The 15,544-nt window shown below is 53.4% G+C and overlaps 2 protein-coding genes across 3 annotated transcripts in view; one reads left to right on the top strand and one right to left on the bottom strand.

The window, feature by feature from the left end:
• Positions 1-6,982, top strand: part of TXNL4B (thioredoxin like 4B) — a 32,305-nt gene extending 25,323 nt beyond the window's left edge. Inside the window, exons 5-7 of one of the 2 annotated variants that reach the window (XR_009246860.1) lie at positions 760-887; positions 950-987; positions 6,691-6,982. Coding sequence is in view for 1 of the 2 variants with exons in the window: in XM_058675082.1 (XP_058531065.1) it covers positions 6,691-6,712 (22 nt within the window). In the remaining variant the exon portion in view is untranslated. The remainder of the gene's footprint in view (positions 1-759; positions 888-949; positions 988-6,690) is intronic. The other variant, XM_058675082.1, reaches the window with a different exon arrangement.
• On the bottom strand, positions 6,642-15,508 carry DHODH (dihydroorotate dehydrogenase (quinone)). The gene is made up of 9 exons (XM_004583997.3): positions 15,414-15,508; positions 14,391-14,603; positions 12,616-12,815; positions 10,155-10,237; positions 9,017-9,204; positions 8,440-8,553; positions 7,835-7,988; positions 7,568-7,727; positions 6,642-6,967 (listed from the first exon to the last, which is right to left on the bottom strand). Exons 1-9 carry the CDS (start codon positions 15,432-15,434, stop codon positions 6,913-6,915), a joined length of 1,188 nt encoding a protein of 395 aa, XP_004584054.2. The 5' UTR covers positions 15,435-15,508; the 3' UTR covers positions 6,642-6,912.
• Between the last annotated feature and the right edge of the window lie 36 nt (positions 15,509-15,544).

Raw genomic sequence — 15,544 nt, 5'->3', positions numbered from 1 at the left:
GGGGACGCTCTGAGGAGTCTCACCCAGTGGGAAGCAGACAACTGCTTATTCCCCGTGCGCCTTCACAATCACAGTAGGCCTTTACCTGACTTCTTTAGGAGTGCATACTCAATTTGGCCAGGTATGAGAGAATATCCAAATTAACAGGCAGTCAGCCCCCACAGTTTTATTTTCTCAAGTAAAAGAGGTGGGGGAATAGGCAGTCAGTGTTGGTCAGATGTTCCAGGAAGTTTTTCCCTGCTTTGCTTCTGTTATCCCTGGGGAGTGACCTGACCCTCTGGCCTGGGATGGCTGCCAGGGCTCCAGTTGCCCACAGTCCAGGCAGCAGAACGCTTCTCAGAAATTTCACCCAACACTTTCACATAAATCTCTCGGAATTCAGCTTGATCTTATGACTACACCCAACTCTAACAGGTGTCGAGAAATGGATTCTTGATTCTGGGAACCCAGAACACTGTCTCCAAGTCAAACCATGGAGCTGATGTCTTCAGATGTCAGTGTTCTGAAATAAATGAAGCTAAAGAGATATGTGGGCAAGTCTTGGTTGGCTAATGAAGAGACTTGGGACACCCGGAGGCATGTGAATATGATCTAAGTGTTCAAAATATGCAAGAATCATGCTTGCTTTTCTTACGGTTCCATGGAGAACACACACAGGCTGTGAAGTAATTAGAAGTGATTCAGAACACAGTGTAGGTAAAGACAGGTGGATACAGCAAACAAAAATAATGACTGACAATATTTACTATATTATTTCAGATTTTCTAATTGGCTAACATATCTTATAATAGAAGTTGGAGGAATGCAGCTCGCTATTTGCATTGGCCGCCCCCCTCATCCTGCCCATCCTCTGTCAGCCACCTAGAGGCGGGCGGCGCAGAGAGCCTGTGAGTGCTGAGTTGTGGCCAGGATACATCTCAGAGCTTGAGGTTGTAACGGAAGACTGCAGCTTGGGGACAGAGCTTGGGACACTACACCCATCTTAGGGTAAGATGCTGCAAGGGTGATTACATCCCAAATGGGAGTGCTTCAAGAACCAACCCCACTCACTATCGAGTTCACTGCAGACACATATCCTGGGAAGTAACAAATGATCGCTCAAGTACTTGAGTCCCTGCCATCAGTGTAAAAGACTCAAATATTCTTGGCCTATGGCCTTGGCCAGGCTCAGCCCTGGCTACTGCAGGCATTTAGGGAATGAGTCAGTGATTGAACCACCTTTATCTCTTTGCCTTTCCAATAAAGTAAAATAAAAATGTTCAGAAAGAACATTGCAGCTTGGCCCTCAGCTTCTCTGAGTCTTCCTCTGTCTCCCAGATCCAGCCCAGCAGCAGGAACCTGCACACCCTGTCTCAGGCCTAAGGGGACAACATGACATTTACTTCAGAGAGGCATCCACGGTGGGTGAGAACACTGCTGGCTAGAGCAGAACCATTGCCAGCCGTGCAAGGAGGACTTGGTCCTCCCTCGGCCAGCTGCCCACGCTGCCCTGAATAAGCACTGACCTTCCTCGCATCTGTCCAGGGGCTCATCGCTGCCACGGCACCTGCCTTACAGGACTGTCTGAGCAGCAAAGGGATGCTGTATATGACTCACTCCTGAGGGACAAACAGTACAAAGATGATCTTGCTGCCTTCTCAGATTAGACCTCATGGAATTATCCTGCATCAAATAAACTTTGTCAAAAACCCTGCTTGTCATGACTTAAAAATATGTCTACAAGTTCTTCAACAATCTTCCCTTACAAAGTGGGAGCTAGGGTGGACACTGTGGACCTGATAAGTAAGAAGTTCTTGATTCCAGTCCTGACTACTCCAGGCTTCCAGCTAATATCCCCAGAAGGCAGCAGGTGATGGCCGAGTACCTGGCTTCCTGCCACCCATGTACGAGAGCCAGATAGTATCTTGGCTCATGGCTTTGTCCTGCCCTAGCCCTGGTTATTACGGGCATTTGGGGAGTGAACCAGCAGATGAAAGATCTCTGTCTCTCCTTTTCAAGTAATTAGAAATAAATGAAGGGACAAGTGTTGTGGAAGAGAAGGTTAAGCTGCCACTTAGGACACTCAAATTCTATACTGGAGTGCCCATTTGAGTTCAGGCTACTCTCTTTCTGATCCAGTTTCTTGCTAATACATCCTGAATGGCAGGGATGTGGGAGACCCAGATGAACTGAGCTTTTGGCTTCAGCCTATCTACAGAATCTCTGAGATGGTTAAAAACACAAAAGGAAAAGCAAAACTAGAGGCTAGAGTGTGGCATAGTGTCCCGACCTGCAGGACACGACGCTCAAACCCTGAGGGTGGACTGGGAATGCGGGCTGCTGGCCCAAGAAACACACGGACACGCGTACTTGGTGGAAAAGAGTGCCTCTTGTTCTTTATTTCACTCCTCATATATATACCTTCTTCTCTAGGGGAGGAGAAGAGGGGTTTCCTGGAAATAATTATCTTCATTGAAACAGGGGAGGAGCCTGGACAATAAGATGCTGGACTCTATGTTTGGTATACGCTTGCAATGGGGGAATCTCAACTGAACTTGAGCTGTGGTTATGCAACAAGGTGGAGGAATCCACCATGGTGGGAGGGTTTGGGGAGGGGTGGGGAGAACCCAAGTACCTATGTAACTGTGTCACATAATACAATGTAATTAATGAATTAAAATTAATAAATAATAAAAAAAATGAAGAAAAAAGCAGTGGAAGCAAAAAAAAAAAAAGAAAGAAACAGGGGAGGAACTAATTATTTGAACAGGAACAAGGGTGGAGGTTCTATTCCTCTTGCTTTACACTGTATATTCTGGCCTAATATCCTGCTTGCTGTGTCCCTGCTTGCCTAAGGCAGGCTTTGCAATGCAACAGACTGTCAGGTAGGCCAAGTCTAAGGCCCATAAGTCTGTGGCTCCTAACAGCACAGCAGTAAAGCTACTGTCTGAGATCCCAGCATCCCATATAGGCACTGGTCATGCCCTGTTTGCTCCACTTTCAATCCAGCTCCTGGCTAATGGCCTAGAAAGAGCAGTAGAAGATGGCCCAAGTGCCTGGGCCCCTATCACCCACATGGGAGACACAGATGAATATCCTGACTTCTGGCTTTGGCCTGGCTAAGCCCTGGCCATTGTGGCCATCCAAGAAGTGAACTAACAGTTGGAAAATCTACCCCTCCCCGCCCCCTTTGTAACTCCTTCAACATAAATAAGAGATCTTTCCAAAATTAAAAAAACAAACAAAAAGCCTTCTGATGGACTGCAACTCCCACTGGTGAGCATGAGAACTAGGACTGGGGGCAGGCCTGGCTAGACAATGGTACCTGCTGACATGAGTGTGGGCTGGAAGGTGGAGTCAGTTGGGTTGAGTTGGGCTTCAATGCCCAAATATGAATATTAGAGCTGAATGGGAGGACAGACCAGTCCACTGCACTGCTGGCAGGCCCAGGAACTAGAGCTGGGGGATAGCCCAGTCAGTGGTATTGAGGGTCGCTCTGACTGGGCTGCAGCACCCGATGGTGTATGTGTGGAGGGCAGGATTGGGCTGGGCTGTTACAGCACCAATTGGTTTAAGTATGGAATCGGGCTAGATAGAGCTGGCTTAACAATTGCAATGACCAGTGTGAACATACAGTGTGTCACATGGTGACAGAGTGATCTGGACCCATACAGGTAGGCGCACACTCAAGAGAGGTCTGAGATCACCTCAGACAAGATTTCTTTGAATGTCCCCCAACTAAACCACTGGTCTCTTAACTCCAACCATGGGGAGAGTGGCAGGCTCTGTGGTCTGACAGTGGAGTGCCTGCATCAAAGCTGGGCCTCGTGAGGTCCTATACCGGAAGTTCTAACCCCAGTATCTCAAAATGTAACCTTATTTGTAGACAGGGATCCACAGAAGTAACTGAGTTATAAGGATGTCATTAGGTAAGACCTAACCCAGTGTGTACACAAAGACAAAGTCTGGGCACATGGAGATAGAGGGATGACAGGGAGGCACAGGGAGACGTCCCCCACTAGCTGACAGATGCCAGGAACCGTCCTTCCTTCATAGCCTTTAGAAAGACCCAGCCCTGCTGCCAGCCTCGGGGTCTTGGGGTCTGTGTTTGGATTATCTCATGTGCTGTCGCAGCAGGAGAGCCCAGCAAATTAATCCAGCTACCAAAGCCACCACAACGTGTTCCCATTCCTGACAGCAGAAAGTATTTCATTGCTGGAAACACCATTGTTAAACACGAGCTACAGCAGGCCACTGTTCCAGACCAACCTTCCGCACTAGGCCCCACCAGCCCAGGCTAAAAACCAAAATGGAATCACTCACACTAAGTCCCAGTCACCAAGTTGAACTGATCCTCAGAGACATTACAGGTCAGCTTCCCAAACAGGCCAGTTTCAACTGGCAATGACAATGTTTTTTTTGCTTTCATTCTTTTTTTTTTTAAGATTTATTTATTTTTATTACAAAGTCAGATATACAAAGAGGAGAGACAGAGAGGAAGATCTTCTGTCCAATGATTCACTCTCCAAGTGAGCCGCAACAGCCGGCGCTACGCTGATCCGAAGCCGGGAACCAGAAATCTCCTCTGGGTCTCCCACATGGGTGCAGGGTCCCAAGGCTTTGGGTCATCCTCGACTGCTTTCCCAGGCCACAAGCAGGGAGCTGGATGGGAAGTGGAGCTGCTGGGATTAGAACCTGTGCCTATATGGGATCCCGGGGCGTTCAAGATGAGGACTTTAGCCGCTAGGCCACCGCACCAGGCCCTCTGCTTTCATTTTTATGCAGTCTCCTAAGATAACCTGATGTTAACTATCAGTTACTTTATCATTGCCAAACCCAGGATCTTTGCTAACTTTGAGATGAACAACCAGCGTTTTGTTCCTTCACCTTGGCTTTCCTTAAGCTGCAGTTGCCTACAAAACCAGGCTCCCTTGTTCACCCCGTCATGGCTAAGGACTGAAGTATTACCTAATTCTGGAAGCAAAAATAAAGCCAACCCAGATTTTTGTTTCCTTAAGATTTATTTATTTTTACTGGAAAGGCAGATTTACAGAGGAGATACCGAAAGATCTTCCATCTGCTGATTCACTCCCCAAGTACTTGCTATAGCTGGAGCTGAGCCTATCCAAAGTCAGGAGCCAGAAGCTTCTTTCACGTCTCCCATGTAGGTTCACGGTCCCAAGGATTTGGCTCACTTTCTGCTGCTTTCCCAGGCCACAGGCAGGGAGCTGGATGGCAAGTGGAGCAGCCAGGACACGAATCAACATCCATATGGGATCCCGGCACTTGCAAGGCAAGGATTTAGCCAGAGCCATTGTGCCAGGACCCCAACCCAGATTCTTAAACCACTGTAACTCTGTCTTTTAAAACTGTTACATTTCAAAGTCAGTCACTCCGCAGCAGACTCTGCAGGACAACGGTCAGTGTGGCTCTGACTGTGACTCAGAGCAGCCCCATCAAGTTCAGGTCCACTTCGTCCCCATATGCCTGGTGATTGGAACAGGTGCTGCCCTGCCAAGCGCTAGTGGCTCAGTCGCACTTCCGTCCTTTGGTGAGAAGATGAGTGTTCAAGCCTGGGTTCCTTTCTTTCTCTTTCACCCATTCCTGTTTCTCCTTCAATGAACTGGTGTTTCTTGAATAGGAGACCCAGAGAAGGCAATTAACCAGCTGTGACAGCTTGCTGCTGGCCAAGGAAACGACAAAACAAGTTAGCAGCCTCTCTGCTTCCTTACCATGAACCAGGAGCACTGAACCGCCCAGTGTCCAGCCCAAGTCACTGTCACCGTGATGAAGCTTCAGGTATCACAGGGTAGCTTTTAATAGGCCCAGCCTCAGGGGACAGGGACAATCCCTCCATAGTACCATGCTGCCTTTAGGGTAGCAAGCGGAAGGCCAGTCTGAACCCAGGAGCCAGGAGCTTCTTCCAGGTCTCACACAGGTGCAGGGTCTCAAGGCTTCGGGCCGTCCTCAATTTCTTTCCCAGGCCACAGGGCAGAGAGCTGGATTGGGAAGTGGTGCTGCCGGAACATGAGCCAGCACCCATATGGGATTCTGGCATGTGCTAGGAGAGCACTTTAGCCACTAGACTACTGCACCGGGCCTTGTCTCCACTTTCAATCCCAGCACCCTGGTAGACGGCAGCAGGTCATGGTCCAAGGTTTGGCTCTGAGCCATCCACAGGGGAGACCCAGACTGAGTTACCAGTGTCCAGCTGCCACCCTGGCCAATGCCAGAGGGGGAACCAGTGAGTAAGAGAGCGCTATTTCTGTATCTGCCTGCGAGTGTGTGTCTGCCTCTCAAAAACAGAATTAACATCAACATGCATAGGAAATACAAACTGAAGCACACACATATGAAAGGTCATGATGGTTGCAACTGACCCTCAAATGCTTTGGCAATAATAAATGTCTAAATAATGTAAATATTTTATCTACATGTTATATGAAGAAACCAAGTATGAAAATTTTAATGGTAGGTAAATCAAAGCGAAGTGTACATACAGATTCATTGTACAAGTCTTGTAGGCTTGCCTATGCTTGGCGTGTTTTCAAAGTAAAGTTAGACAAATAAAAATAAAGAGTGAAAGACAAGCAAGTTTCTATGAAGCCACCGCAGACCCAGCAGGCAGGATGAGGCCTGCAGCTCTCAGAAAAGGCTAGGGGTTATTTTCAGGTTTCAATGGCTTTATTTTTTCCAATGATTTCTCTCCAGATGTCCAATATCCTTGCCATAATGGCTGAAGTCCATGGTCTGACCAAGCGACTGGAGAATACCTTCTGCTCATTTGGGTGACCCCATGACTGGCCTTCACAGCCCGGCCAGCCACAGTTTCAGGGACAAGACGCATGACAGTCCCTCCTCTTGTGGTCTGGCCACAAAGGCTCATCTTAGTTTACACAAAGGTCCCAGGCTGGGCTTCGTCGGTCAACTTCCTCACCTCCGGTGATCCACTCCAATGGCGTCTGTGACTCTGCGAAAACCCTGCTCTCTGGAAACACAGAAAACAAGCAAGTCCGGCCGATGGACCTGCTCCAACAGGTGACACCTGCCCTGCCCCATCCCAGGTGCATCTGTGTTCTCTGCGGTCTTCACCCAGCCATGGCTTCTGTGCAGAACAGGAACCAAGTACCAACAGCCCCCTCACTTTGGAACCCAGGTAACCATCTACGCCAGGGGTGGGGGCATTTGGCCTAAGGCTGCCCTTGAAATCACATGGCCTGGCAAATGCAGGCAGGGCTCAATTAACACAGAGCAGGCTAATTTTTTAAGCAAGCTGATTCTCAAGCTGATGATTTTGTGTGGCCCATGAATCATGTTCTATTCAAATGGCCCTTGGCAGAACAAGGTTCCCTGCCTGGGCTTATTTCCACCAGGCCTCCTCAGGCCTGCCCTGGGTGTGAATTCTGAATTCCCGTGGCACTGCTTGTCCTTTATAAGAGTAGTAACGTGATTCCCCCCCATGTCCTGAATACACCCCTCAAGTCCCTCCTGAATGAGGAACGCAGAGACATCTCGTTGTATCCTCTGTATTCAAGGCACCGGGAGCAACTCCCAGGCCCCCGGTCAAGCCGTGCCCAGTCACACTCACTTCAAAAGGGCCTCCAGCTCGCGCTTGACTCTGCCCACCACGGGTGGCCCGCCATAGGTGAGGGCCGTGTACAGCTGCACCAGAGAGGCTCCGGCCTGGATCTTCTCCAGCGCGTCCTGCCCACTGCTGACTCCACCCACTCCAATGATGGGGATCCTGCCTGCAGGGGAGCACAGGGAAACACGGAGACAATGGGCATGAGGCGCTGCACCCTGCGTGTTCCAGGCACAGGAGCCCATCCCATAACCCAGACCCCAGAAGGCTTGCCTTCAGTGAGTGTGTACATGTCCCGAATGGTTTGAGTAGATAAATCCCGCAGTGGCTTCCCGCTCAGCCCTCCGGCCTCAGAGGACAGGGCACCCTGCAGGCAGACGGGACGGCTCACTGTGGTGTTGGTGATGATCAATCCATCAACGCCCACCTGCAAGAGACAGAGCAAAACCAGCAGTCATGGCGGACGTGCTGGAAGAAGCTTCCCGGGACGGCCGAGGCAGCAGCCGGGGATTCCTACAGCCCACAGGCGCCCCAGCCCTCATCCTGCTGGCCTTCCTCAGCTCAGCGTGACACCAGCTGCCACCATCCTGAGCCCCTGGAACATGCCACGAGCACCGCGTCTGATCCTTATAACCACCCACCTAACAGTGTGCTGGGCCAGGTTCCAGGCAGGAAGTGGTGGGACCGGGGTTTGAACCCACGACTGCTGGCTCAGTCTGTTTCCACTGCCCTCCTATGCCCTAGAGGCCTGAGGAGGGAGACACCGAAGGAAGCAGGTCACCACATCATCACAGGCACCAGCAGCCTTCTCATCATGGAGGCAACCAGACGCGGCCGTCGTGACGCCAGCCCGCTGGCCGGGGCCGCCTCACACGGACCTCTCTCACCACGCTGGCGATGTCCTCCTTGTCCTGGGCCGTGAGGTCAGGGGCGATCTTCACCAACACCGCCGGATGGTGTGGCCCCTTCAGGGCATCCCTCTCCTTCAGCACCTAGGGCCACAAAAGGTCCAGAGGTGAGGACCCCCAGCGGGCAGCCAGTCAGGGAACCTCAGCCCTTGGTGGTCTCACAGCCCCATCACATGGACCTTGTTCAAGTTTGCTGAATCAAGGGATTCCCACTGGCGTCCACTTCTACCTCAAGGTTGCACAGGTTATTTTCCCCCTAGAGTCCAACAAGGAAATACCTGTCCCTAGTACCATGCAGTTCCCTCACTGGGCTGGGTGTGGGGCAGCGACAGGCGGCAGTCAAGGTCCCTGTTCTCTGGACTCCAGGGCTGGCAGCCGCAGACACAGGTGACTGGGCACGTAACAGCACGTGAGCAACTGCCAGCAGGGGCCCTAGGGTGCTCTGGAAGGGCTGAGTGGGCCCAGGGTTAAGGATGGCCAGTGATGCTAAGCTTCCACTACAGGGGGACAGGTGGGGGAATGAACACACAGAAAATGAACTACCCACCTTGGTCAGCAGGCAGCGCAGCTCAGCCTTGCCCTGCAGGCGCCGCAGCCCAGCCGTGTTGGGACTGGACACATTCACCACCAGGTAGTCAGCCAACGGGCCCAGGACCCGGACGCCCTCGGTGTAGTCCGCAGCAGCATCCACCGAAGCCTTGTTCTTCCCCAGGTTTATGCCCAGTGGCATCCCTTCTGCAAGTGTCACAGGCCCCGCACCTGTCCTTAGGGGCCAGCCCTGACAGCGCAAGTCACTAACCACTTCCCAACCTGAACTTGCCCACACCCGCCGACACTGTGAACCATTGCATGCACTGCCACCTGCTGCCCAAACAGCGCACTGCCCGTGGATGACGAGGTCGGGGCAACTGCAAGGACATCCTACCACATCTCGCCCTTTTTGTTGTTAAATTTAACCAGCACTGGAGAAGCCAAAAGAACGAAGAACTGGTGATCTGAAATGAACCCAGTTCCCACTGTGCATCTTACACTTGCCTCTGCTTGGAAGTCTTATATCGGCAGAGCGCAGGTCCTGCATCAAAAGGACCAACTTATCAACAGGATGGCCCAGTGATTCTGAAAAGTCTCATTTTACACCTATGGTAACATGGCCAGCCTCCTTACTTAAAAATCCACAGATTTCAACTGCTTTTGCACCCAAATAAATTAATCTTAACGCCATCTTTTTTTTTTTGTAGTTATCCCTGAGTGAGACTGCATGTGAGAACTTTTGCTTTATGCTGCTCTCCATTTCCTAGCCCTTCTAGAATTAATGTTATCTTTACAGTGGACACAAGGACACCAGAGCAGAACACGGGAAAACGGCATTCAGCTCTGCTCACATCCTCACTGTCCATGCAAGCACAGGCAGCCACATGGCTCTGCCCTCCCAGCCCCAGGTAAGCCATGATAACATGTTGCGAAATGAGTTAGAAGGTTGAGCCCTTGCTGGAGTGTACATTTCAATGACAGCCTCAGAGGCTGTGGTGGAGCCAGGCCCATCCCTCCAGTACAGGCTCCCGAGTCCCTGGTGGTTTCCATGTATTGCCCAGGCCCGTTTCTTTGGCTAGGATTGTTCCCAACATCTGTCCCACAGTTCCCTCCTGGACAGTGAAGAAAGCTCCTACAGCACAGCCGCACTTTACCTTCTGTGAGCTTGGCCTGCACCTGCCGCCTGGCCTGTAACCTGTGCTCCACCACTGAGAGCCCGTGACTGTTAAATCCGTACCTGCAGCACACAAACACAGAGGGAAAGACAAGGTTAGCAGGCAGAGTGCTGCAGAGCCAGCACCGCCAGGGCCATTTCCACCATATATTTATGACTTAGGGAGACAGAAGCAGGGTGAGACGCTGCTTGGAACGCCCACATTCTGAACTGGAGTGCCCGGGTTCCAGTCGCAGCTCTGCTGCAATTCCAGCTTCCTACTAATGCCTGGGAGGTCGCAGGTGAAGGCTCAGGTACTTGAAACCCTACCATCCACACGGGAGACCTGGTCTAAGATCTGGGCTCCTGGAGGCAGCCACTGTGGGCTTTTGGAGAGTAAACCAACAGATGAGTAAACCCACTTTCCCATCCTCATACTGTCTCTCTGAATACATACATGCATACATACTAGAATCAGTTCATTCACTTCCAGTCGCAGCATCCCTGGGACTCCCAGAGAACTTTCCAGAGCATGATCAAGCACAAAGGGAAGACTAAAATGTGCAGACAAGCTGCTCAGCCAGCTAGCAGTACAAGCAGCTGGCACTCCTCAGCAGGAGCTGCCCTGCCCTGCCCCCCTCTGCCCCCACTTCCTGAGCCATATTCCTACCTCTGGTGACTGTGCACTTCCCCAGCTGGCCTCCTGACACCCCTCCTGTGCCCTCAGATGGCCCCCTTCCTGGCCTAGATGGAATGCTCCCTTCTGCCCCAGCCCAAGGCTTCCCCTTGCAGTGACACAGCTGCCTTGATACCTTCCTCCTGCTCAGGATGTATGCAAGGTGCTTCAAAAATAGAATTACATGTTTATTTTGGTGCACAGATCCATACACAGCTTTTTCATAATAAACACTGTTGACAGACTGTGTTTCGAAGACCCCCTCACATAGTGTGCCTGGCCAGGTCTAAAGGTATCAATTCTCACCGGCAATGCAGCAGAAGATCAATAACTTGATCTCTAACACTGGAAAACTGCCTGAAACAAGCACAGTAAAGCAGCAGGCTCTCCCAACAGCTCAGGCTCCCCGAAGGCCTCACAGCGCCCCGAGGAGGAGGCATTTGGTGTAGCCGATAAGACACCTTGGTGCTGCAGAGCCCCTGGGTTCACGCCCACCCCAGTGCCTGAGTCCAGCCACCTGCTAATGCAGACCGTGGGAGGCAGCCGGCAAGCTCAAGTCATCGGGCCCCTGTCCTGGACATGGGAGACATGAAGGGCATTCCCGGCTCCCAGCTTCTGCCTGGTACACTCCCAACCATTTGTTGGCCTTTTTGGGGTAAACCAACACATCAAAACATGGTCTTACTTCCCCCTTTCTGGGTCTCCTGTCCTGGCCCCTCACCCACAAGAACAGGTACTTTCAAACTGTTATGAAAGACGAACTGGTTTCCTTTCTTGGTTTGCTGCAATCAGACCTGCCCAGGGAGAACCGAGGGACAGACATTACACACCTGCAAGGACTTCTCTCACTGAAAGTGGCTGTGTGTCCTCACTGTGGGATTGCCCTGTCCCGTGAAGTCTGGGCTACCTGTCCAACACGAGAGGTGCTAGGGGGGTTGGACACTGGCTTTGGAAGACTTGGTGCAGGTAAAAGGAGAGAAGTAGGTACTTTGTCTGATCCTACATTAAAATGCTGACTTTTAGGGTCCAGTGTGATAGACCAGTGGCCAGGGTCCTCACCTTGAGCGTGCCGGGATCCCATATGGGCACCAGTTCTAATCCCGGCGGCCCCGCTCCCCATCCAGCTCCCTGCTTGTGACCTGGGAAAGAAGTCGAGGACGACCCAAAGCCTTGGGACCCTGCACTCATGTGGGAGACCCAGAGGAGGCTCCGAGCTCCTGGCTTTGGGTCTGCTTGGCTCTGGCTGTTGTGGCCGCTTGGGGAGTGAATCAGCGGATGGGAGATCTTCCTCTCTGTCTTTCCTCCTCTCTGTATATCTGACCTTCCAATAAAAATAAAATAAATCTTAAAAAAAAATGCTGACTTTTAGATATATATTATATGTTCATAAAACACAATAATTGCAAATAATGGTTAATATAATTTATTAAAACTAATTCCATGTTATTTCTTTTTTCTGTTTCAATGTGGTCACTAGAATTACTGTACATTACATTGCAGGGCCAACCTTGAGGAGGAACACAGGAGTTGCCAGCCTGGAGAAGGTGCAGGGTACTTCCGACAGGCACAGCTCCACCAGGCAGTGGCTCCAGGACTGCAGCTAAGCCGCTCAGCTCCGTGTGCACATGTTAAATGCAAGTAAACAAGTCTGGCCGGCACTGGGCAGACACCCCAAAGGGGCTCCTGAACATTCCAAATGACAGAAAAACATCCTTCCAACCCCATACTAGAAACAAGCCTGGCTGGCGAGAAGGACCCCTGGTTAAATTGGCACCCACGGGCCTACCTGTTGATGACAGCCTGGTCCTCGGGGAGGCGGAAGACGCGGGGTTTGGGGTTTCCCTCCTGAGGCTTTGGGGTCACACTTCCGACCTCGACAAAGCCGAAGCCCATCTTATACAGGCCGTCCACAGCTTCCCCATGCTTGTCAAATCCAGCAGCAATGCCTATCGGGTTTCGGAATTTGTGGCCTAGGACTCTCACTTCCTGGGAAGGAAAGACAGGAGGCTATCCCAGGGTGTCCCAGGGTGCGGTCCCTGATACCCCAGCTCACTCCAGAATGTCCCTGGGGAGCTTATGAAGCACCTCAAAAACTCAGATCCAGAGAGTGGGCGTGGCAGGGGCAGGTGGGGCCCATTCGCAGCAACGCTGTGCAGGTGACTTGCTGCCTGTTGGACTTTGTGAGCCACAAAGCTGTGTTACACCAAGGCTCGGGAGAACTGTCTCCACCGTGGACTGGACAAGAGACCAGCAGAACTCCAGTCACACAGTTCATGGCATGCCTTCACATCTCCTAGCAGGGCTGCTAGGAACTCACAGCAAAAACCTTTAATCAACTGAAGAAGCAATCCCTACCTACGCGCCCCAGCTGCCGCCCCTCAGCCTGGCTGATAAAAGGCCCCTGTGGGCGTGGTGAAGAGACAGCTCCTGCAGCCAAGGGCAGCGCTGGCAGCACGCGGGGAGACCAGCGAGGCGCTCCAGGGCCATGCCAGAGGTCAGGGCTGAGAAGGCGGACCCCACGCACACAGGCAGGTGAGAGCTCGGGTGTGGCCAGGCGGGTACCAGGAGGCTGGCAGGAGGGGCTCTGCGGGGACGGAGGCCACAGGACAGGCTGCCCTGGCGGCGAGCAGGCCCCACCCTGAGACCCAGCAAGCATGGCTGTAGTGGAAAGCCAGGGCTCCTGGCTGCACAGAGGAGACCGCAGGCTCCAACACCCAGCCGTGACTGCGGGGCAGGACCCCAGAGAAGAGCCGGGGGGTTACAACCAGAAGGCTGGGTTGGGTATACCCTGGCAAGGTTGGACTCTGCCCGGATGCACTGCTGCCAGCCAGGGCTACGCGCACACAGGTGCCTAGGGCCAGCTCAAAGGAAGCAGGGCCTTCCTACCACCCAGGCGAGGCAGAAGCTGGCTGTCTGCACCCCACACTGGCCCCAGGGCTTCCCCAGGAGCAGTCTGGGGTAAGGAAAGTGGTGCTTTGTCCACCTGCAACGCCTTCACCTCAGGGGCTCAGCGGGACCCATCAGAGACAGGGTCTGGAGTCTAAAGGAGAAAGTAGATGGGGCCCTGTTGCTGGCGACCTTGAGTGTTCCTAACCTTTAAAGTCACCCCAGGACCCATCGTCCCCACTGAGGAGCTCACTGTATGCAGCCAGGGCACCGTGGAGGCCGGGGCCTTCCATGCTGCTCAACTCTGTAGCCCCAGAGCGCCGCAAGGCCCGCACCTGGAGCTTGCTGGGGGAGGCCCAGGTGTGGACTGTTGGGCTGATGGCCAAGGCAGGTGTCCGTGCCTTGCATCACGGGCAGGCTCAGCCCAGCTGCACCCCTTAGAGGGCTGAGGGCTGCCCTACTCGGCAGAGGGGCACGTGAGCCACCCAGAACCTCAGTAAGGCTGAGTGCGGCTGCCGGCCTGCTTGCCAGATCCAGCCACCACTGTCCAAGTCAGTGTCCGACCACTACCCAGTCATGGGTGATCCTGGGCAGTCCCTGAACTCCCTAAGGCAGGACCCCAGCTCCCACCAGTATAGGCCCTGGCATCTGACCTAACGTGCTGGAAGCGCCTACCAGCATCTCGGAGTCCTGATGGTTGGCTCGAGGCAGGAGCCCCAGGGAGGTGACGCGCACGGCCAGCCGGTGTGCTGTCTCGGGGTCCAGCAGCCGCTGCAGGGCCGGCATCAGGTGCTCTGCGTAGAAACGCTCATCCCCTGTGGCCGTCAGGTAGGCGGTGAAGAGCAGGCCTCCACCCCCCAGGGTGACCACAGCGTCCAGGGCCCGCTTCTGGAAGACAAGGAGCCCGTCAGGGGACTGCCCGCCAGCCCAGGCCCTTCACCCTCTGGTGTGGCAGCGCCTACCCTGGGCTCGGGACTGGCCCTACAAACCCCTTGGGGGCTGAAGCCCCAAGCTTCTGAGAGGGGCAGTGCTGCCCCCTGGGGGAGGCTGGCTGTAGTGCCGGCAATGCCAGCCGCCCCAGTGGACAGGGAGCTGGAGTCTCAGCAGAGTTCCTGAGACGGGTGGGCAGACGGCCTGAGCCACGCGGGAGACAGCCTGGCCCTGCAGGTCACCTCCCGGTGTCTGACACTGCACCACTCGACCAGATTCGCTAACGCTAAGCTCCGCGGGAACGGCGAGGCGTCCTGCCGGACACTGACATACTAAATGTTATTTTCTTTTACTATAAGTTCATTTTTATATCCCAAGTAGGATATTGTGACTTGGAACGAAAATGTAATCTTCGTATTTTTGTTATTTCTAGTAAAGATAAATCGATGGCCATGCAAATGTAACAGCTGTAAAGAAAAAAAAAAAGGTTTTTCTACAGACCCAAGTTAATTCCCAGCGAGATCGAGGCCCCGAGAAAGCCGGCGGGGAGCCCGGCCAGGGCAGAGGGAGCAGTCGGGGCGCGGGATCAGGCTAGCCGGGACCGCTGCGGTGCCGATCGGCACCGGGCACCCGCTCCGTGCCGGGGCCCACGTGGGCCCCGGGGGCTGCACGAGCGTGTTCTCCGTGCCGGGGCCCACCCAGCCCCCCACGCCGCGCCCCGCCGGCCTGACCCCTCAGCCCGCGCGCCGAGCCCACGGCCCCGCTCACCCTCAGCTGCCTCCACGCCATGCTGCCTCGTGCCGGGGGCCTGCCCCGAGTGCGGCGCCATTGGTGGAGACGGGCCGGCTCCGCCCACACCGCCGACGCGGCACCGGTCCACCAATAGCGGGACAGGAGAG

The sequence above is a fragment of the Ochotona princeps genome, chromosome 16 (genome assembly GCF_030435755.1).
Source record: "Ochotona princeps isolate mOchPri1 chromosome 16, mOchPri1.hap1, whole genome shotgun sequence".
Taxonomy (NCBI): Eukaryota; Metazoa; Chordata; class Mammalia; order Lagomorpha; family Ochotonidae; genus Ochotona; species Ochotona princeps.
The sequence above is the reverse complement of the archived record's forward strand: the minus strand, read 5'-3'. Positions and strand labels throughout refer to the sequence as shown.

Bases quoted from the DNA above. Each gene is read 5' to 3' on its own strand.
- DHODH (XM_004583997.3), bottom strand. From the start codon at position 15,434: ATGGCGTGGAGGCAGCTGAGG. The intron at 12,816-14,390 runs GTAGGCGCTTCC...TTTCCTTCCCAG, and splicing joins ATCAGGACTCCGAGATGCTG to GAAGTGAGAGTCCTAGGCCA. The intron at 7,989-8,439 runs GTCCGTGTGAGG...TGTCTCTTGCAG, and splicing joins TCGCCAGCGTGGTGAGAGAG to GTGGGCGTTGATGGATTGAT.